This window comes from Phascolarctos cinereus, unplaced genomic scaffold (assembly GCF_003287225.1).
Source record: "Phascolarctos cinereus isolate Bilbo 61053 unplaced genomic scaffold, phaCin_HiC Scaffold_1;HRSCAF=81, whole genome shotgun sequence".
Lineage (NCBI taxonomy): Eukaryota > Metazoa > Chordata > Mammalia > Diprotodontia > Phascolarctidae > Phascolarctos > Phascolarctos cinereus.
In genome coordinates this window covers 189025839-189049957 of record NW_027555514.1, presented here as the reverse complement: position 1 = coordinate 189049957, position 24119 = coordinate 189025839, and the positions used below count along the sequence as shown (strand labels likewise).

Here is a 24119-nt window from a genome sequence, read left to right as displayed (position 1 = left end):
AATTAGGGAATATGCCAGAGAAGTAAGAGGCCTTCAAAGTGTACCTGCGCCATTTATGTCAGAAGTGTAACATAAGGATTATACTACCTAATTCAGTTCTTTATTGGAAATCTTTTTATGAAAGGACATAATATAGCACATGCTATACTTTGAAAATGATTAGCTGTGGATTATAATAAAACTACCCTGTGATTTGTATCATTCAGCAAAATAAAAAAGACAGGTCAAATTCGCAGAGTAAAAGTTTAAACATTTGAGTCATCAACTTCCTGTAGAATTTTTAAAACCTTGATGGTGTTCTAACAACTAATTGTAAAGAGACAGCCAGGGGAGAAGATTAAAGCTGAGTCAAAAGCGTGAGGGCTGGTGATGACAGAGGGAAAGGGTAAGGAATGGTTGCAAAGAAGGAAGAAGTCTGGTATAGAATCAAAGAGGGAAAAAAACCTCACAGTAAAATGACAGAAAGTCAGAAAACTTAAATTTTCCATGACAATATGAGCTTAACTACATTAAGCATTCTACTACAGGTGCCCATTACAGAGGACAGTGGCAGGAAATCAAAAAGTAATGAGCCCATTAGGAAAAGGTCCTATAGGTACAAGAATATGGAAAGCAACTGTTTTTGTATTGTTAGGGAATTAAAGACTAAAGGGGTGTCCTTCAGTTGGGGAATGGCTAAACCAGTTATGGTATTGAATATAATAGAATATTATTGCACTGTAAGAAATAAGACAGTTTCAAAGAAGCTTAGGAAGACTTATACTAACTGATGAATAGTGAAGTGTGAACAGAATGATTAATACTATAGCAACAGCGTAAAAATGAAGAATTTTGAAAGACTTAAGAATGCGGATCAATGATTCCAAAGGACAAGGAGGAATGTTTCCCACCTCCTGCCAGAAAGATGATGAGCTAAATATGCAGAATGAGACAAACATTTTTAAACATTTCCAATGTGAAGCTTCATTTTGCTTGACTATGTGTTTGCTATGTCTTTTTCTTCTTTTCATAGAGATGGGAAGATGCTTAATGATTGAAAAAAAATTAAAAGAAAAAGTAGTGAGCCTCAGTAGAGGGGTTTCCAGCAGGGAGATAACTGCCTGAACTTTCCTTCCCTCTTAGAGATGCATCCCCTTTATTACAAGGATTCACCATCTTTTATACTGACCATGTGCCGCTGCCAGACAATTAAACCCAAGAATGCCTGGAACAACGTCTCCTAGTTCAACAGGTTTGTCTCCAGCCCAGCTCCAGCAGTCATCACCTAGAAAAGCAATCCCTGTGAAGAAGGGACCTGGAGAAGGGCCTGCCACCAACCCAATCTCTGACCCAATACCACTGTCTGAAAGGCAGACTCTTGAGCTGTAGGCAGAGCAGAGACCCCAAGTCTACTTGCCTTGCTTCCAGCCCAGAGCCCCTAAGCCATCAATCTAAGAAGTGACCTTGTGGCTATATCCTGAAGACCATTTCCTGTACCTACTCAGTGGTCATGGTGACTTACACCATGGAAAAGAAAGTTCTCACCACCAAAGTACTTGGCACCGTTCAAAGAATCAAGATCAGAAATCGATTTGGAATATCATTACAGAAAATGCATCACCACCTGTTTTCTGCGCTCTAGGGACCTTTGGGACTTTCCATTTGTCTTGTTTCCCTTATGCTACAATGTGAGCTCCTTGAGAGCAAGGACTATCTTGTTTTTCTACTTGTATCCCCAGCATTTACCACAGTTCTCTTTTCATGCAGTAAGTGCCTAAGAAATCCTCCCTCCCTCCTTTTCTTCCACCCTTCCTCCCTCCCTCCCTCTCTCCCTCCCTCCTTTCCTCCCATCACTCCTTTCCTCCCTCCCTCCTTTTCTTCCTTCTTTCCTTCCTCTCTCCTTCCCTCCATCCTTCCTCCTCTCCTTCCCTCCCTTTCTTCTTTCCTCTCCTTCTTTTCTCCTTTTCCCCTTCCTCTTGCCTTCCCTTTCTCTTTTCCTTCCTTCCATGCTTTCTTCCTTCCTATTTCCCTTCCTTCCATGTTTTCTTCCTTCCTATTTCCCTTCCTCTCTCCCTCCCTCACTTCTTTCCTTTCTTCCTCCCTCCCTCCCTCCTTCCTCCCTCTCTTTCTTCCTCTGTCTCTGCCTTCTTTCCTCTTTTCTTTCATTCCTCTCTTACTTTTCTCTCCTTCCTTTCTCTCTTTCCTCCCTCCCTCCCTCCATTCCTCCCTCCCTCCCTCCCTCCGTTCGTTCGTTCGTTAGTTCCTTCCTTCTTTCCTTCCTTCCTTCCTTCCTTCCTTCCTTCCTTCCTTCCTTCCTTCCTTCCTTCCTTCCTTCCTCTCTTCCTCCTTCCCTCAGCAGTGTGAAGTACTGAGCAGAGACTGGATTCAGTGAGACCAATGAGCCAGTTTGGAGGCTAATGTAATAGCCAGGCATGGCTATTATAATAAATGGCTATATAATGAAGTACACTCAGTCCTAGGGAAGACTGTGGAGAAAAAGGGATGGATGCAGGGTATATTGTGGAAGTAGAATCAACAGGATTTGTTAAGTAATCCAATATGGAGGTGAGGTAGAGGGAAGAGCCAAGACTTTGAACTTGAGTGACTTGGAGGATACCACCGACAGAGATAGGGATATTAGCAGGAAGAGCAGGTCTGGGGTGGGGGAAGATACTGAATTTGAATTTAAACATGTTAAATTTGAGAGGCTGGTGGGACATCCATATGAGTTTTTGGAGATAGGGAACTGGAGTTCAAAGGAGAGGATGATAATAATAATAATAGTGTATAGCACCACGCTAAGTGCTTTACAGTTACTGTCTCATTTGCTCTTGGTAACAACTTTGTAAAGTAGGTGCTGTCGTTATTATCCCCATTTTATAGATGAGAAGCTGAAGCAAATGGATTTAGTGACTTGCCCAAGGTCCCACAGCTAGTAAGAGTCTGAGGTCAGATTTGAACTCAGGTCTTCCTGACTCCAGGTTTAGCATTCTATCCACTGTGCCACCTAAATTAAGGCTGGATAGCTAAATTTTGGAGTTATTTTCATAGATTTGTTAATTAAACCAATGAAAATGAGTGAGGTCCCTAAGAAAAAGAGCATAGAGGATAGAAAGAAAAGTATGTAGGGAAGAGTCTTCATTTCCCACCCAGTCGCACTTCTTTGGACTCAATAACACCCCCGAGACCCTCATCATTAGGAAACTCAGCATCCTGCCAGTTTTGGTACTCACACCTCCTCACTACTCTTAGTAAACTCTTTTCTGATTAGATTATGGAGTAAGGAATTCCTCCTAAAGCCTCCATTTAAAGAAGGATCCTAAACCTGTCATCTCTTTGGGTACCTGCCACCCCCAACTTCCTTTTGTGTGTTATTTTCCTCCATTATATTGTAAGCTCTTTGGGGGCAGGGACTCTCTTTTTTTTTTTTCCTATTTCTATCCCCAGCACTTAGCATAGGACCTGGTACATAGTAAGTATTTAATATTTATTTATTGGCTATCTGCACTGAAGAGGCCAGAGGATGATGATGAAAGGGTGTGGAATGGATAAAGAGGGAGCTGTCAGACTGGTAAGAAGAATCAGGGCAATGTTTCTCACAGAAACCCAAGGTACAGAGAATATTCAGGAGAAGTGGATGATCAACCATGTCAAGCACTGCAGGAGGGTCAGGGAAGGTGAGGGATGGAGAAAAACCATTAGATTTGGTAATTAGGATGCCATGGGAGATCTTTAAGAGGGCAATTTTAGTACTTAATTCTTTATTTCTGGAAACTACTATCTGATTTCCTACTTACCAGTTCTGGAATCTCCAATTTCAACTTGTCCTCAAAGAATTTCAACTATTTTTGGCTGGTCAAATAGCAGAACTTGTTTTCATTTTGAAGAGCATTTACATGTCAATATGATGAAAGTTATATAAAGGCAAGGTAGAATAAAAAGCAATCCTTGCATTGCAGGCAGAACATATTTCATCATATCTAAACTGTTATTTGCTTAAAGCTTTTTTTCCAACTTCAGAAAATATTTCTCCTTTGGGGAATTAAATAAAAACAAAGTTCAGCTATGGAAACCAAACAGCCACCTCTGGGCCTTTCCTCCAAAAGATCATGTTGAAAAAAAAAAGAATTTTGAAGTATATGTTATTTTCCAGAGATTTCTTCAATGGAAATGGATGAACAGAGTCAGTTCAGATTGGAGAAAACAAATTTCAAAGAGTCTTTCAATGCTTGAGATGGGTTGCAGAATGGATTTATTGTTCTGAATTTCCCAATGGCTACTGCTATTGGTTAGAAAATAATGTCTACCATTTTTAGTGAAATATAGTTATTTGGGAAAAGGACTTGAAGAAGAAGAATAATGAAGAGAAAGAAGAGTGGAGAAGGAGATTTATAGGGTTTTGGAATTATGGAGAGGTCAAGAAATCAAAGAAGGGGAAGGCCTCAAACTGCAGGAAAGAAAAAGAATTCAAAGATGGTCAAAAAAAAAAGGAAAAGAAACTAGTAATACCTAGAATTTATGTAGGAATTTAAGGTTTACAAAGTACTTTACAAATAGTAATCCATTTGATCTTCACAACGACCCATTTTACAGATTAGGAAACTGAGGCAAATAGCGGTTAAATGACTTGCTCAGGTTCACACAGCTAGTAAGTGTGCAAGGCAGATTCCAAACTTGGGTCAAGTTCCAGGGCTCTATTCATTGTGCCATCTAGCTGCCAGAAAGATTCAAAGAGGAAGATTGGAGAAGAAAAAGAAAAAGGAGCAGAAGGAGAAGGGCCTAAGTTGAAGGAGAAGAGGAAGAAGGAGGGAAGAAGGATTGGAGGGAAGAGAGTAAAAAGAGGACTGGAAGATGAAGATGATGAAAAATTCATGAGGAAAAGTTGGAAGTTGGTAAGACAAGGGAAAGGAAGTTGGTTATGACTATGAAGGTCCTAATGAGGTTAAGTGTGGAATAAAACACTTTGTAAATCTTAAAGATGTAAATTACATATTTGGTTTCATGGCACATATTAGGTCTTCCAGAGCTTTGTCTGGTTTGGTTTCCAACCATAAACCTCACAGTTCTTACAAATTTTATTTTATTTTATTTTTTTAAATTTTATTTATTTATTTTGATTTATCAACAATCACTTCCATATGCTTTTGAGTTGAAAATTTTTCTCCCCCTTCCTCCCCACCACCATCCCCAAGATGGCGCACAATCTGATATAGGCTTTACATTTACATACCCATTAAACATATTTTCACATTAGTGAAGTTCTTACAAATTTTAGGTATATGTGTGCAGTTACTGTCTAAATACATAAAGATATGAACTAGTTCATATGTAACATGGTTAGATAATGTGTTCTGGGATCTGACCCACTCCCTTTCCCAGGGAGATAGCAATTGCCTCCTCTACAGGGCATAGGAGGGCAGTCTATCCTCCAGATAGTTGGAGGGGTTGGGGAAGGTGTCAATGGAGAAGATGACATCTGAGCTGGGTCTTGAAAGAAGGGAAAAATGTTAATAGGCAGAGGGGTAGAGAGCCTATTTTAGATATGGGTAACAGTAGATACAGCTACCCAGAGGTGAGAGCTGCATAATGGGGGAGAACAGTGAATATTCTTCCCTACTCACACTTCCCACCAACAAGCGCACACTTAGCTATTCATCACCTAATCAAATTAGCTGCATGAATACCAGAAAGGATAGAAGGATCAGTGCTGTATCAGATTGTTAAATCACTACCTGAGATTTACTGATAGGAAAACCAATGCTTTTAAGCAAGCATAGCTGATTTTTCTTGGCTGTAAATTTGTTGTCATCAAACATTATTTTGGTATTCTAGAAATGAACAGTTTACCTTACACAATGGTGCAGGAGGAATCATTCACTAGATGCAAATAACAGTCTTGTTGGATAAAAGTTGCACAAAAAGAAATTCTCATTCTCCTAAGGATATTTATACACAGAAAACTTCTGTTCTCAATTCTATACACACAGCTCCCATAGAAATCAATAGGAATACCATATGTGTAGCTGGGGGAAGTCTTCATATGCTTGGGGTAAATACCCGTCTAACTCACCAATGGGTTTGAAGCCTTTTGGTTAACCACAACCTGGTTTGAATCATCTGCCAAGACAGTTTTACCAGAGATGATTTACCAGAGTGTGGCTGCTGCATGGGCTACAGCTTCCCAGAGCCACAGATGAAAGTTGAGTGTCAGGTAGACACCAAAGGTGGATAAGCATCCCCAAAAAGAGTTCAGCAAAGCCTCACACAATAGATGCTAGTCCTTGAACACCCTATATATCCTAAAGGATTAGCAAATTAGACTTAGCATTCTTTAAGTCTTTACCACTCCAGAGGCTCACATCATAGGCTTTTGTTTTTTAAGAAAATATTCTCAACTTCCCTTTACCTGTGATCTTAGTCATGGAACAAAGAATCACAGTCTGTGTCAATGACCTTCAGGCACAGAATCAATTTTGAAAAAGATCAGGTCCTCCTAGGTTCTTTTACTTGGAAGAGTCTCTCCTTAAAAATGCACACAGGAAGAGTTGGCTTTGGGGTTAATCTTTAAATCACTTTCATTCAGGGAGTCCTACTCACTTCCTTGTTTGAATGAACAGCATCAATGCCTACAAACGCTCATTAAGCAGCTTCAGGGAGAGATACAAAATAAATAAAATTTGGTGCTTGTACTCAGGGTGCATCACATCTCTAAGGGGTAGATAAGAGTGAGAAACAGAGAAAGACTGCAAATGTCTGGGGATCAATGGAAAGGAGATCCTTGGAGGGAAGATCTAATTAGATAAGATTTTGACTTGAGCTTACAGGCTTCTGTTGATGGGATGCTTGGGTGCTTGTGTTTGGACCCCAATTTCTCCCTAGCCTCAGAAACACTATCCCTGACAGTTTCTCCCCAGCCCAAGGACACTGTGCCTAGCAATTACTAATGAGTGGGCCCCAGCAAGACCCTTATCTCTCTCCTTGGTGCAGTAACAAACAGCACCTGAAAGAATTATGGCTTTGCACTGGGTCATAAAGACATCCATACCCACTGGACTATCTATACTACTGCCCTACCTCATTATCTACATCCTGGGCTCCTCATTAACTATATTCTAGACTTAAGATATATGTATACTCCCTACATCTATCTTGTCAAACAAGAAATTTGATTGGTGGCAGACTGAACAACTCTCAGTTACTCCTGAACTCTAGTTAACTTAGTGACATAGCAGGCCTAAAACCACACCTCCATGTGACCCCTCTTGTGGACTTTTCCTAGTGAACTCTGGGTAAAACGCCTGCGTAGTAGGTACAAGAAGTGCATGTTCTTTTAAGAACCGACCACTCCTTAACCACTCCCTAATCCCACCCTGAATCCCCTAGTTAGCATATTTGGCACATGTTTTATTTTATTTTATCCTATATAAACTTTAACTGTACCCCTTTAAGATTGCAGGATCCTTAAGGATCCTTGTTTGCTGAAAAGCATAACAATAAACTTTTTGCTGCCTTGACTTAAAGAATGCTTGAGTCTGTGAATTCATTCCAGATGACCCCATCGTGTACTCCAGTCCTTGAGGGACTTTTATACCGCAAAACTGTTTTCTTCTGTCTTTGCTAGGCTTGGCAGAGCGGTCCTACATGCCAAATAGCAACTGAACAGGTTGCATCATAAGCAGATTTTATTGACAGAAACCTGTCATAACCAAGTAAGTCTCATTTAAGAGTGAGTGAGCTCCTAGGATCAGTAGAATAAACTCAGGATGTTTTTAGCCTGGAGAAGAAAAGGCATAAAGGAAACATGATACCTGTGTTCAAGCCTTTGAAGGGCTGTCTTCTGCAAAAGAGATTAGGTTTGTTTTGCTTGGTGCTAGAGAATAAAATGAGGAACAATGTATGGAAGCTGAAAAGGCAAAATTTAAGCCTGGTGTCAAGAAAGACTTTCTTATGATCAGAGCTAACTGAATGTGAAATAGGCTGTCTTGGAATGGAAGCACTTTTTGAGGAGGGTTTCATTTATTGCATTTGAATTCCCAGCACTAAGAACATTGGCTGAAGCATACTAGGCACTTAATAAAAACTTGTTAATTGATTGTTTGCCTTATGAGATAGTAGTTTCCCTCTCATTGAAAGTCTTTAAGTCAAGATTAAATGAATACTTATGAAATTGCTATGTGGGGAGTCATTTTCAGCAACAGTTTGGAATAGATGACCTCTAAGAACCCTTCCAAATGAAATTCTGGGATTTTGTGACAAGATCTGTGTACTAGGAAGTTTATCTTGGCTTATCTTATGGTTTATCTTATCTTATCTTGGTTTATCTTATCTTGTGTTGCCCTATGGAAAAACTTCCTATATAGCATCTCAAGAAGTATCCTTGTTCCAAGTCTTTGTTTAAAGACCTCCAAGGAGGGGAAAATCACTGTCTCCTCTAGCAACCAATTAACACGTATTTATTAAGTACCTGGTATGTGTCAGTATTCTCAGTGTTGGGAATTCAAATACAATAAATGATGATGAATTGGAAAATAAGAACTAGGAAGCAGGAAGAACACTTAGGAAGCTCCATCGTTAGTCTAGACTCTAGGCAACAGATGGTGAGAACTTCAACTAGGTTGTTAGCAGTATCAGTAGATGAGAAAGATAATATGGAGAGAATTGATAGGACTTGGCAATTGATTAAATGTGGGAAGGGAGGAAGAGGGAAGAATCAGAGTGCTGAGGTTTCAAATGTGGGTGATTTCAAGAAAAGGGTGATAACTGTGTCAGATAGACTGACTTAGTATGTGTCTGTCATGATTTGAGTGTCTATTTCTGGGGCTTAGGCTGTGTCTGCATGATACCAAACAGGCATTCACTGTTTGCAAAGTGAAATATTTAGTGAATCAATTGGTTGTTAACTCTGCAAAAACAATTGGTTGAAATAGTTGGTTTAAAGAAAAGGGAAAAAAAATCAGGCAAAACCTGAACTGTTATGATAATGTTCAGATAGTCCAAAAAGAGGGTGTAGGATAGGCCTGTAAAGTTCCCACTCATAAGTTTTCTTTTTCTCTAGTCAGGGAGGGGGACACAATTAGGTCAACATATTTAACGAAAAAATATATCATAAGAAAAGCTGCAACAGAAATCCCTCCTTCAAACCCAGGGTACCCTATCCCTTAAATACAAACACAATCAGAAGGGAAAGTAGGCATGCATAGGGATTATACATGAAGGGCACAAATATAGGGGATATGTATGGTGAGGGCGCATGGTGAGAAACTCATGCTTCAAGACCACTTAGTAATGTCATCACAGTGTTCTCATTGGGTCTGATCCCTGCTATGTGTACCTTTTCTTCTGGGTGAGTTGCCCTTCTGGTCCTTAGTGGTTTTGCCATTCTGGGCACTGCTACACTTAGCTGTCTTAGCCGGCTATGGCTCTGCTGGTCTGAGATGGTCTTCTGGTGGGTGTTACCTCCATTGATCCTATGGTAACTAACTGATGGCTAGTGGCTGCTGAGTAACCTACTGCATTGTTCTGTACTACCTGCTTCTGGGCACATCTCTTCAGTGACACCTGCTGGACATCTAGCTCTACTTGGCTAGAATATCGTGGTTAGAAAGTCTCCCTGATAGGGCAGGTTGACAGCTCTTTAGTCATAGCCACCACATCCAGGGCTTGAGGCAATCAGCAAACAAAAAACATCTGGTAGACCTCACTGGCTCCAGGGAATCCCTCTTGCATTTGGATGTGGGCTGGACATCATTTACAAATGTGAAACACCTTTGCCAAGTATATAGGCTCCTGTTCTCTCTCTCATTTGCTGTAAATAATCAGAGTCATCTAACAAAGTTATCTCTGATGTTAAATTTGTAAAGGGATATTGTATGATGTATTTTTAAGGTCACACTTTGTTCTACTGAATCAAAGTTTTTTTTATAGTCAACAAATAAAATAGAAAATTGTATCTGCTATACCTTCTAGTGTGTGATTTGTTGTAGATTAATATTTTTGAAAGTATGTATCTTTCCTTATCACATATCCATCAAGTATGCCCTCCATATGTGGGTAGATTAGTCATAAAAAATCTGGCAGAGATGGAGGAAAATAGTTACTGATAGTTTCCTAATCACCTTTTTATTTTGGTCACAATATGGCATAAGATTTTTTCACAAATATTTGATATCCTCCTCTCCTGCCACTTTTCTTACATATCTTGATAATTGACAGAATTTATTTCAATTCAAATTTTGCATTGCATTGCCTCCAGCACCCCCCTTCTTTTAATTGTCTTGTTCTAATCCAATTATTCTTCTCATCTTTGTTTTCTTTATTGCCATTTCTTCTTTGTGGGCACCTGGGCACCAGGATGTTAAAGTCTAAATGTAGTGTTTCCATTGGCACTTATGGAGGAAAGAGTATAAATCCTTCTACATCTTTTGCATTTATCATCTGTTTGTTGTCCTCCTTTCAGCTTTATCCTCATCTTTGGGTGATCCAACTTAATTGAAGCTCTTTCCAAGATTTCTGTAAATGTGTTTATACCTCCATCACCTCCAATGTTTATTTTCATAATCTTCCAATATTCTTCACCACACTATCTTGCAAACAAGTTTATTTCTAAATAGATGTTGCCCTGACTACCATATCTTTCTGCTTGGCAAGGGGATCAAGTATTTGCTGACTAAAATAATTTCTAGGCTCTTTGGCTTCTTCATTGCAGGATTTACATTGGTTAAATTTCTGTGGAAAATGATGATGGTCTTTCTCAATGCTTGTTCTTTCATCTAGTTTGCATTAATGGTGTTAGTTTGTTTAAGTACATCAGGGTGGAGCTATTTAAATTCATGTCATATCTTTTCATTTTTTTATTCTTTGTTCTAATTTGGCATTGGTTTTCATCTATGTTCTAACAAATCAAAGGGGATACAATTTTTTAAATGGGTTCTCCTTTCAAGGAATTTGTATTTCAGTATAATTGAACAAGTATTTAAGTGACAACAAATATTTAAACAATGTGCTAGGTTTAGAGGGGACAGTAAAAAATTAAGGAAGACTCAGTGCCTATCTGTATGGAACTTGCAAATCTAATTGGAGGATGCCACATTTAAACAAATAACTATATTACATAATAGAGCATGACAAGTACATGAGAAAGTACACATAAGCTGTGTGTGTTCTGAAGAAGAAAAGATCATAGCTGACATCTATATAAAGCTTTAAGCTTTTCAAAGAAGTTCACATACCATTCTAGCCTCACAGAAATCCTTTATACATAACATAACATTGTATTAATATTATATTTACAATATTATGGTCACATAATGTGTAAATGTCAAAGTCAAGATCTCCTTGGCTCATGAATCCATCACTCTATTCTCATGCCACAAATTGGGAGAGTGAGAGAAGACTTCTTAGAAAGAGTAGCTTTCAAATAAGTCCTTGAGGGCTAAAGAAAATGTCAGAGATGAGAGGACATTCTACGTATAGGGAATGGGATGAATGAAGGCAGAGGCAAAGACAGAAAAGTGTGGGACATATATGGGGAATGGAAGTCATTCTATTTGGATAGATAATAGAGTATTTGGTACATAATTCCAAAAGAATATTTGGTATGTCAATCAGTAAACAATTATTACGTGCTTACCATGTGCCAGGTTAAAATCTGGCCTCAGACACTTACTAACTGTGAGACCCTGGGCAAGTCACTTAACCTCTGTTTGCCTTAATCTACTAGAGAAGGAAATGGCAAACCACTCCAGTATCTTTGCCAGAAAAAATCAACAACAATCCAACAACAATAACAACAACAAAAACCCATGGACAGTATGGCTCATGGTGTCATGAAAAGTTGGATTCATTTGAATGACTGAACAACAACAAATGTGCCAGGTACTGTGCCAAGTACTAGGGATACAAAAAGAGGCAAAAGATAGTAGCTACCCTCAAGGAGCTTACATACATATTGATGGAAAAAAGTAATATTGAAAAATTGTCTTTTGCTGCATGCATACACCTGTTACTATCATTCTGTACCCTAGGCAGCAGCCTACTTTGCTTATCCCTAGTTGTAGCTTTGATGTTAGGTTTTGGGGCTTAGCTCTCATCCCACAGTCAACCAGGAGTATTGAAGGATCTTGAGCAGAGAAATACTAAGGTAAGATCTCTGCATAAAATTAATCCTGGCAAAGATGTGAAGGGTGGATTGTCGGGGGTAGAGATTAGAGGTGAGGAAAATGGTTAGGACATTGTGGCAATTGTCCAAGTATGTAAATGATGAGAGAGGTAGAAACAAAAATAGGAAGAAAGTGATGGATTCAGAGAGATTTTGGAAGAAGGATGCAGAAAACTTGGCAACCAACTCCATGTGGGGAGTAGTATTTATAGATTACTTTTCTAGATTTTGCTTTTTTTTTTTTGTTACCATACTCTCATGAATCACTCCTTTTGAAATATGTGGTTTGAAGAATGTCAACAATACAGAGAACATAGAACTGGACATAGAATTAAGTGGTTCAAACTTTCCATGTGCATCATTTCCTTTTCTTTTTTCTTTTCGATTCTAATCTCTGACTTCATCAGTGCAAGTAATCTCTGAAATGGAAACTTTTTCATCAGATGCTGGAGGACAACTTTGTAACTTACAGTCTGAAGAGTCACTTGAGGAACTGTGAAGTTAAGTGACTTGTCCATTTTCCCACAACTAGTATGTGTAGGATCTGAACCCACAGTCTATCCAATAACCCATACTGCCTATCTTCTGTCCTTACAAGTGATGAAGGAGTCAAAGTCAATGAGCCCTGAGGGTCCTGCTGGCAAGAACATTCTATGAACTTTGCAACTCAAATCCTGCCCCTGACCAGAAACCTCCTGTGAATAGGTTAGGACAGATAGAGAGTGGATAGAGAGTAATCTTGAAGTCAGGAATACTTGGGTCCAATTTGTGCCTCATATCTTATACATACTAGTAGTGAGGCCACAGGCAAGTCCTTTAACCGTTCAATGCCCCAGGCAACTCTCTAACACTTTTGGTTATAAATTGCTGCCCTGTAATTATGGAGGGAGGTTATATACTGAGAATTCCTTACACTGTAGGAATCACCAAATCTTCCTCTCCTCCCTCAAAGAAACTCCCCAAATTTTTTGGTGGTACTCTATGAATGTGGAATATGAAATATTAGTGTGCAAATAGTTGAAGTTGCAGGTCACCCATACGACAATGAAGAAACACATAGGCTGTAACTAGTATAAATAGTCTACGGCATATTACTGATAAATTATATAAAAGAAGTGGCCTAAAAGATATTATCGATTAAAAACTTAAAAAGAAAAAGAGGTAGTTGGTCATATACCAAGAGATCAGTACCTGATGGACAGCTGTGTTGACTTCATGTCAAGAGATTCTGAGGAAGTGTTCTAGCATTTTGGGCTGACCTTTCTTTCCTTACCCCTCTGCCTCACCAAGAAGAATTTGCAGGAGAACGAGTATCCAAGTTCCCACAGGATGAGAACGCCTGGACAGGTTGTGAACTACACCATTGGAAGGAGTACCCAGAATGATGAGATCATAAACCCACTGAGGTTATCCACAGAATATTCCCTCCAGAACCTAGCAAAGCAACATGGCAGTCAGTGACATATGTTGAATCAAAATGAACAAAAGTTCTGCCCAGAGATTCTTTACCCAACCAAGTAATCTGTGCTGAACTTTAAGTTGGTCAAAACAGTAATAACACTTTATCTATAGATATCTGTCTTCTTCTTCAAAGAGTTTTCACTAAGGAAGTGCTCAATAAATTTAAATTTATTAAATTATCTGGTAAATTATCTCATTTGATCCTTAGTGTTCACTGCTACATTTAGTATTATGAAATAATATATATAAAGCACTTTGCAAACTTTGAAGCACTATAGGAATGTGATATATTATTATTTTTATTAATTATTTTGCTCCAGAGTAAAATGGATATTGAAAATATGAAAGAAATAAAGAAATAAATGCCATTTTCAACAAAATAAGTAAATCTCCTATACACATATTGAACTTCATGAAGGCATGATAATTAGTTCAAAGGTATATGTGTGTTAGAAACACCACGCCAAGAAGACTTTTCATACTCGCTATTAAAAGTTCTTTATGAGTATAAATTGGCTTGCTTCTGCTTTTGGTGTTACTGATTCATTGGACAAGTTACTGACCTTATTCCAGGTCTGCTGCTGTACTGGCCGGTCACACTATGGGAGAATCTCTAAAGATTCATGCCAATGCAGTTTGGGTACCAAGTTCTAATGAAATGATAAAAAGACCACTAAAAATTTAAGCACAAATTATGATGCCTTCAGATAGGGGTCATAGTGTTAAAAGCAGACAGGAGGTGATTCTCTAGTGCAATCTGACCCTGCTTTTCTGCCATATAAAGAGAATGACAATTCTCTTAGACAAGGGTCTGTTGAGTCCACCAGTACAAAGCAACCTCACAAAATGGGAAGAGAATTGTATTTGAAGTCAGAGGAACTGGGTTTGGTTTCTGACTCTGCTACTTATTGATCATGTGGTCAAGTCATTTTACCTGTCCAGGCTTTGGTTTACTCATCTGTAAAATAAGAAAGTTCATTTACTACTTGCTCTAAATTCTACCAATCATATGCCAAGTGTAACATGAGGAATTGCTCCTAAGAAAGGTGAATTTCTCAGTGAAATAAATGAAGAAAGAGAGACTCAGTGAATGTAGAGCAGGCAACAAAGTTGTAATTTTTTTTTTAATAAAGTAAATGATTTTTTGGATAAAGAACTGTTAGAAGGGCACCTTGTAGATCAGGAAAGAAGCAAGGAGAGGCAGGTGCTTTGTTTGCATAATGATTTCTAGAAATTCAATTATAATGCTGATATCTGTATTGCAACTCATTAATTGTATGCTTAGGTAGGTTCTGTCTTTCTTTTCAAATTCTCATTGCTACTTCTTGTTCCCTTTATAATCCTGTATCCTCGTGAAGGTTGACTTTGACTCGTGGAATGAAATACTCTTGATTTGGATCAACAGTCTGCAAAGGAATAAATATCACCATCAGCCTTCAGAGCTGAACACAGAGGAATGGGATGCTGCACATAACTCCCAGTTTTGCCTCCACTTACCATGTTTTTGGTTTTTTTTGAGGAGACAGATTCATACTTCCCTCCCAAATGTGCCTTACTCACCTTCTTCCCTGTTGCTTCAACTATTGACAATGATCTTTTGGGAAGTTTCTTCAATGGATAATTCATGGAATTGGAAACTAGGTCAAAAAATTATTAGATTGAATGACAGTCAAATTTCCCTTATTCTATGGGAGAAACTAATAAGGCATCTCTGTAGGAATGAAATGTTAAAGCCCTGCTGCTAAAGTCATTTTAAAGTAAAATTAAGCCAGTCCCCAATGAATGTATCAGAAAGATAAGTTCACCTTTATTAGCTAAGGGGAATTCACTATATCTTGTTCTTGATTTTCTCATTGCCCACTCTCCCCATCTCCTCATCTGGAAATATTCCTCATAGCCCTTTTTTTTTCTTTCTGGAGTTGGGTTTTTCTTCTTGTGGACAGAAGGTACCTCCAATATTCCCTACCTGGAGCAGCTAGGTAGCACAGTAGATGAAACACTGGACCTGCAGTAAGGAAGAACTGGGTTCCAATTCAGCCTTAGACATTTACTAGCTGTATGATCCTGGGCAAGTTGTTTAATCTCTCTAGTCTCAGTTTCCTCATCTGCAAAATGGGGATAATACAAATCTACCTCCCAATACTTTTATGAGGATCAAGTGAGATAATATTTGTAAACCACATTGCAAACCTTACATTGCTACATAAATGTGAGTTTGTTGTTGTTATTAATAATAATTATTGTTATTATTACCTTTATGTCTCCTGTCCTTATCTAAAGTGAAATTTGCTAATATATAGCAAATTAATAGGATTGTTTCAGTACAATGTCTTGGAAGGAGGGAAGGACAGGTTGCTAGATGATGGACAATGACTTAAGGAGACAACTGGTAAGAGAGAAGTACTGGGCTCCATCCAAATGATGCTAAAAAGCTTTTCGTTCTTTCATATCTGATTGTTGTTTTTCAATTTATAAGAAAATGAGACTTTCAGAATCAAATTAAAACCATAACTCCCTTGAGATGTAGGCATGTATGCATATATGTGCACATTTTTAGGTAGGTGTGTGTGTGTGTGTGTGTGTGTGTGTGTGTGTATTCAATATGGGCAGCTAGGTAGCACAGTGGATAGATTACTAGGCTTGGAGTCAGGAAAACTCATCTTTATGAGTTTAAATCTGGCCTTGGACACTATCTGTGTGACCTTTGGCAAGTCACTTAACCCTTTTTACCTCAGTTTCCTCATCTACAAAGCGAGCTGGAGAAGGAAATGGAAAAACACTCTAGGATCTTTGCCAAGAAAACCCCAAATGGGATCACGAAAAGTCAGATATTGAAAGAACTCAATTACAACGTGTGCATTCAATAAAACAATAATTTTCCTCCATTACCAAGGTAAAAGGGTGAGACTATCCCTTCCCCCCTAACTTAACATTTAATAACTTATTTTCTCCTTCAAAGCTTTGGTTAATTATAATTTAACTTGATTTTCCCTATTTAGAAATGTTGGGCGAAGGGAAAGAAGAACATGCACAGTGTGTGATTTATTCTTGTTGTAGCCCCTAGGAATTGCCCTGGATCTGCAAAGCCCTAAGTCTGACTCTGCCTTCTTTTCATCTGGTTGTGGCCTTTATCTCTCTTGCATACGTAGAGCACATCAAATATGAAATGTAAAGGCTCCATTTGATAATTCACTGTTCTCTTCTCTTAGTGAAATTAGGAGAGCACATTTACCTGTAGTTGAATAGGGGTACCACATGATGTTAGTGCTATATCTTCCTCAGCTCCATCACTGTCTCGGGCTGAAAGCCAAAGAGGCACTGGGTTAGCATCAGTCACTCTAAAAATATCATATTAAAACTACAAGGAGACCCAGTAATCCACAAATAGCCTCTTCTAGCCTTCAAGCCAAGAGAGTGCTTTAGTAATGAATACTTAGCTTGGGAAGAAGGGAGGTTAGTTTTTAAAAAGTGAAATGTCATGTGCTTATTTGCAAGGATACTTGTGGTTTATTACTTCATATTTAGGATAAGGGCATCCAGTGATGCAACATACAACCAGGAGAACATGAAGGCCTTCAAATTAGGGATTTTTTGTTTGTTTTGTATTCTCAGTGTCTAGCATGGTGCCTGGAGAATTGGTAGGTATTTATAAATATTTATTTAATTGAGTTAGTTTGGTACACAGGCAAGAGAACTATTGTGGTTGACTAGCCAAATTGTAAATAAATAATGAGAAAGGCTGTTAAAGTTACTGGCTTTTTTTTTGGGTCCCTTTGGCAAAACATCCTCTTAAGAAGAAAGGTTCTGACCTGTATAACAGGTGGTCAAAAGCACTGGCTCTGGAGTCAGATGACCTGGATTCAAATTCTTCTTCTAATGATTTCTATCCGCATGATTTTGGGTAAGTCACTTAACATCCCTGGATCTCAGTTTCCTCATCTGTAAAACAGTGGACTTAGACTACATGATTTCTGAGGTTTCTTCCAACCTGAGATTTAGGACCCTTTGGTAATATGGTTTACTCATATATAACCTATATCAAATTGCTTACTGTCTTAGAGAGGAGGGAAGGAAGGGAGGAAGGAGAGGGAGAGAGAAAAATTTGGAGCTCAAAATCTGATAAAAAAAAAGAATGTTAAAAAATTAAGGTAAAAAATAAAAAAGATAACATAGTACACTCCTTTCTGTCAACAAGGGGAGTTTGGCAACTAGTTTTACTATTATCAGATATGATATAATGTACCAGGTTCTTGCCCTTAAACCCCAGAAAATAAGTTGAATATGTGACTCATAATGAGGGAACTGTCTCATGGGAATAAATTTTCATTTAGGACCAGATTTCATCAGATTGGACCATGAATCATGCTGTCCTAGTTCTTTCAGCTCTGATCATAGCTTCACTCCACTTCATAAAAAGTTGAGACTTTCTTACTTTCAAAATTAAATGAAGACCATAACTACATCCTAGTATGAAACTTTTTTGTACACCTTTTATGTACTTTATGTATTCTTGTTCAAGTTTTTGTCTTATCTACTGCATTGGATGTTAAGCACCTTGAGAACAAAGATTTCACTTATTTTTGTACAGATCCTCCCTAGAACTTAGAACACTGCCTTGTAATGCCCTTAATAAATATTTATTGAATGCTGAATGAATGAATATTGATTCATGTCCTGGTGTTTGAACTCATACTCAATTCAATTTAACAAACGTTTATTATAAGAAATACAAGAACTCATCCCTCCAAGTCATCCTACACTGTCAGACTCCACTCAATCTTCCTGATGTCTCATTCCCTTAGTCCTTCCCTTCCCTGCTTTATCTTCAATACTCTCTCTGCATTTTTACTGTGCTGTTTCATAAACCCAAAGCTCTTAATCCATCCTAATCATGTAGGAAGTCACTTCACTTATCTTAGCCTCAGTTACTTCATCTGTAAAATGAGGATAATAATAGAAACTACTTCAAAGAGGTTTTGTGAATATCAAATAGGATAAACCATGCAAAGGGCTTTGCAAACCTTAAAGTACTATATAGATGCTAGCTATTACTAAATTAATAAAGTTGCTTGACTGAATGTCAAGTTGAATTATTTGAAAACTAATTTTACAAGGTCCTAATAAATAGCCTTCTTATTAACAATGGTTCATGCAAAGAGATAATCAATCAACCAACACTGTTTATTCAGCACTTATTATGTGCCAGGCACCCTAAGTGATAGGGATACAAAATCAAGGCAAATCCTTGCCTTCAAAAAGTAATGGAAAAGACAGAAGGTAAATGAATAAGTTTTTATAAGATACATCCAGGATAGAAGGAAAGTAACTTCAAAAAGGGAAAATGAAAGTGTCTGGGTCAGGGGGAAGGCCTCAAGAGAAGGTGGTCTTTGAGCTAAGTCTTGATATAAACCTGGGATGTCAAGAGGTAGAGATATGGAGAGACATTATAAGCCTGGGGTCTGGCCAATGCAAAGGTACAGAGTTGGGACAGCAAGCAGGCTGGTGCGGGTGGGTCATAAAGTTCATGGATGGGAGGTAGAGTGTAACGAGAGTGGAAATGTAGGAAGAAGTAGGGCTGTGAAGAGTTTTAAATGCCAGAGGACTTTAATTGGAATCCTGGAGGTTGTAGGGAACCATTGGACTTTACTGAGCAGGTTGGGTAACATGGTCAGACCTATAGACAGAAAAATCATTTTGGCAGTTGTCTGGAGTTTAATTGGATTGGAGTGGGAAGATTCAAGGTAGGAAGACCCATTAGAAGGCTATTGTAACAGTTCAAGTGAGAAGAGATAAGGCCTCAACTAAGATGGTGGCTATGTGAGTGGAGAGAAGGGGGACCCATAGAAGAGATGCTGAAAAGGAAGAAATGGCAGGATTTGTCAACAGATTTGCTATGTGGGATGAGTGACAGTGAGCAATTGAGTATGATGCTGAAGTTGTGAGCCTTCGAATGTGGCAGGATGGTGGGAGCCTCAACTCTAAGAGGAAAGGTTTGAAGAGAGGCAGGCCAGGGGAGGTGGGATAGTTAATTCCTATCTCGGACATGTTGAGTTTGAGGTGGTTATAGGATATATGGTTTGAAATGTCCAAAATGCAGTTGGAGATGTAGGACTGATACATGTGGGAATCATCTGCAAAAAGGTCTTATTTCAACCCATGGGAGCTGATGATATCATCAAAGGAGATACAAAAGAAAAGAAAGAACAGGACTGAGCCCTAGAGGATGCCCACTGTTAGGGGGCATGACATGGATGAAGGTGCAACAAAGGAAATTGAGAAGCTACAGTCTGACAGGTAAGAGGAGAATCAAGAGAGAGAGCAGTGTCACAAAAACCCAGAGAAGAGAAAGAGGATACAATAGGAGAAGGTATCTTTCTGAGGGAGGAATCTATTTTGAGGGAAAGAAGAGATTCTTTAAAGTTTATAAGAACAAACATGACTATGTGGTAATGTGTCAGATGGTTTTCACCCAGCCATGAAGAAAATTGTTTTGGGAATCATGAAATTGTTCATTATGTTATGACCGGTGCTAGTTGGCACTTGCTAAGTTTTATAATGGTAATTATCCAAAGGGGTTTGTGCTTTGTACGAACAATTTAAATCTCAGTTCATCTGACTTCTAAACTACTAGTTTATGTCCTGGAACCAGGATACCATGGTACTTCTTGCAGTATCTCCACCATGGGCTCACTCAGACTGTCTCAATCTATCCAGAAACTCAGAAACCATTCCTGACTCCCCTGACCTGAAAGAGAAGGCCTTTTTGCCTTCTCTAGCTAGGAACCAGGCCGCCAGAGCACTTCTTATAGTTTTTGGCATTCCTCCTTTCCTTCCCCATGCGTACTATCTTTCCACCACTTCTTTTATGTTGTTGTCTTCTCCCATTAGAATATAAGCTCCTTAAGGGGAGAGATTGTCTTATTTACAGACACCCCTAGCATTTAACTTGGTTTCTGGAACATATTAAATATTTAGTAAATTCTCTCTCTATCTGTCTGTCTGTCTATCTTAAACACAATAAAATCCTAATTTAGAAATGAGAGATTTTGAAAAGCAGGTTGCATTTGAAAGTGGCCTGTGTTGCTCAAGATTCCCATTCCAGGTTTTATTGCCTTAACCATTCTTCATAGGTTTCCTGTTCCAACCCCTTATTCATCTTTATGATTTCCTTTAAACTCTCTCCAAGTTTCCCATATGTCTCATTAGTAGATCCTAAAACTTGACAGGGTAGTCTTGTGTGGGATTGACACAATGAGGGGATTATCTGTTCTCATGTGCTGCACTCACATTCAAGTGTTTGCTTTTTAAGAAAGCAAAAGCAAACACCATGCCACTTTCTCGTCATCAGCTTATCTGTCGTGAACTTCAGATTTGTTTTGTTGCTGTTGTACTTGGACATAGTGAAGCTCTTTTTCTAGTTTGTTTTACTATAGTTACACTATAAATGAGTAATGTATAGTATTAATGTTGGAGGCTTATTAAATTGACTTGATACTAATTAATAGACAAGTATGAATAGGGCTTATTTTGAAGTTATATTTATAATTAGCCATGGATTTAAAACAATTTTTAGGAAGCATCACCTGCAATTTCATAAATTGGTGCCTCCATGTGTTCAAGGGAAGATTTTATCAGTCATTGTTTGAGTGTGATGAGCATACCTTGAACTGTACAAGATATTAAGGAATTAAATTAAATGTCTTAGAGGCTTACATTCTATAAACTTACCCGTAAAAATGAATTTCTCACTGAGAAATGAAAATTGGGGCTAAGTGGTAGCACTTTATACTATACATAATCAGCCCCCAAATTCCCAAAGAAGGTGCAGGGCTTCAGGATTTCTATGAACTTGGAATATCTTAAGCAATCTTGCTACTGGGTCCAAGTTCTATCAAAAATCATCCAGTCCAATAACCTTAAATTTAAAGGTAGAAATTCTGAGGCTCAAGTGGGTTATGTGACTTGTCTAAGGTCCAACAGGCAGAAAAATATAGGATGTGGTATTTGAACTCAGGCCCTTTGACTCCAGAGCCAGTATTCTTTCCACTGTACCATATTTCTGGACTTGTCTCTCAGGAAAAGGTAAACAGGAAACTTGGTCTTAAATGAAAGGACAGTAACATCCTCTGGAATAGACAGAAAATGTGACCCAAACAAATTATTTTTTTCCCCAGTAACCTTACTGGGTTAACTTACTCACCTATTAGAATTATGCAGGGACTCTGGTTTAAAATTTCTTCTTTCCTCTTAGGAAAAATTTACAGGGTTTGAAATGTCAATTGCTTTCTCACAAACTCCATTTCAAAAGATCAGATCTATAGAAGCCCCTGGGTCTTGTGACTTTAATAAAGGTATATTTAAAACTAGTTGTGTAAAACTCACAACCAACATAGGTGTAATATGTTTTATTTGGGTCAGTTCACTTTAAGTTATTTCTAGGTTGATGTTTGCATTTAATAGCCAAAGCAGTTGGCTTGCCATTCTATATCACAACAGTTGCACAGTTCAAGTTTGATTTGACATCTGGTAAGACTATCTGCTTTAAATAACTATCCACATACACTCAAAATCAAACTGTCCTCACTTGGTGCCAATGATTCATTTCCCTTTTGGTCCCTCCATATGATATTCTATATTTTGAGGGAATTGATTTTTTTTTGGTTTACATTTACTAAATAATCCCGGGCATCTCCATTTCTATGCCTGCCCTGCTGAATCACTTTTTCTCCTAAAACTCACCTCAAATCTGCACTGCTGAATCACTTTTTCTCCTAAAACTCACCTCAAATCTGCCTGTTTCTTAAAATCATACAGCTTATTCCACTCTACCATCTCCCCATTGTACAAAGGTGTATATGTTATTTACCTCGAGAAACATCTTGGGTCTCCAGTTTGAAGCTCTGCTGGAAGGTTGGAGCTTGGAAGACCCTGTCCTGCTTACATGAACAGTAGAGATCATAGAACTCAGGCACGATGTATGTCAGCAAGAAGACCCAGGCATTGGTGACCAGGGCAATACAGATGACAGGATCATCCCATCTGGGCTGCTGTTGTAGTTGTGGGTTACCTCTCAAGAGCATGGTGATCCATACTACCCAGATAATAATTGAGAAGACCATAGTGATGAATATATATGTACCATGACACCTCCAGGCTTCACAGGGGCCACAGAAGATGGCCTTGGATACAAAGAAGGTTAGGGCCATCAGGAAGAGAACATAGGTCAAAAGCACAACAAAGTCTACATTGAGTTGATTTGTGGTCATATATATAAACATTGGACCTCGGTTCATCATGAGGGTGACGTACTCGATGGCAATGATGATCTGTAACAGACTGACACCAATAGCAATGCCCAGTAATGTTGGCCATGAGAAACAGCCTCTCCCCCGGACAAGCTTCACCAGATTAGAAGCATGGGCCAGGAGGCAGGAGTAACAGAGAGCAAAGAGGACACCAAAGAGAAAGTAGCGTACAGGGCCGGTCTGTAGATTGAGTCTGACGATGAAGGCAAAGGTGAGACTGAAGAGACCCAGCACACTCAGAAGGAAGACAAACTGGGTGGGAAGGATACTCCATCGATTGCAATCTTGAACTCTATGCATGAGCAAGAGAAGTGACAGGAGGAGCAGAATTGTTACCACAATCCCTATGGCTGCCAGTGACTCTAGAACAATGCCCCATGCTTCTTCAGTGTTACAGAGGAGATAGTAGTCATTGGTGGTCTCAAAGCAGTCTGAAGACATGGTGACACCTGAGTGGCACCAAATAGAATATTCTTCTCAGAGAATCCTGCAGAAACATGGTGATGGTCAGACTTGAGGGAGACATAGCGTTGCTCTTCACCCCCAAAGAATGGCTGCTAGTTAGTCATGGGTTTCTATTAACAAATTAAAACAACAACAACAACAACTATGTGGGAGCTAAGATGTGCAAGCTTTTAAAATCATCAGTGAGAGAACCAAGATTGAAAAGTATTTATACCAACTAAATTTTTTCTTCTGCTGGGAAAACAAATACATAAAAAAGCAACCAGACTCCAAAAGGTATAAGCATGCTCTGCACCAAAGAGCAGGCATCTCACCTACAGACAGTCAAATTTAATATCACATAATATTACAAAACTCATTTAAATGTGATGGTAAAGACTGGAAAGAGAAAAATTTCCCCCAAATACCAAGAATCTGTCCCTTTCAAATGGGAAACAAAAAAGATTTCATTGATGGGGCTCCAGCTTGACTGGATCATATCTATGTCATGCTGTTCATTGAGCTTGTCATATTGAGTGTTCCATAAAACCTTGAGTTTTTCATGAAATAGGAAGGAGAATCTTTGTACCTGGATTGGTTTTCCTGTTACATTTTGCTCCTGATCCATCTTTCCTGACATTAATTTGAGATCACAGGAATACTTTCAATACTGCTTGAAGTTTCTGGTGATCACACCATCCACGCTTTGTAAGAGAGGTTTTTCCAAAATCTATCAGTAATTATTCATCTCACTATGATTCAATTCATATTTG

General features: G+C 38.6%; 1 protein-coding gene across 1 annotated transcript; it reads right to left on the bottom strand.

The window, feature by feature from the left end:
- Nucleotides 1-14931: 14931 nt before the first annotated feature.
- GPRC5D (G protein-coupled receptor class C group 5 member D) lies at nucleotides 14932-23343 on the bottom strand. The gene is made up of 3 exons (XM_021001468.1): nucleotides 22464-23343; nucleotides 16830-16897; nucleotides 14932-15003 (listed from the first exon to the last, which is right to left on the bottom strand). Exons 1-3 carry the CDS (start codon nucleotides 23341-23343, stop codon nucleotides 14932-14934), a joined length of 1020 nt encoding a protein of 339 aa, XP_020857127.1.
- Nucleotides 23344-24119: the final 776 nt, after the last annotated feature.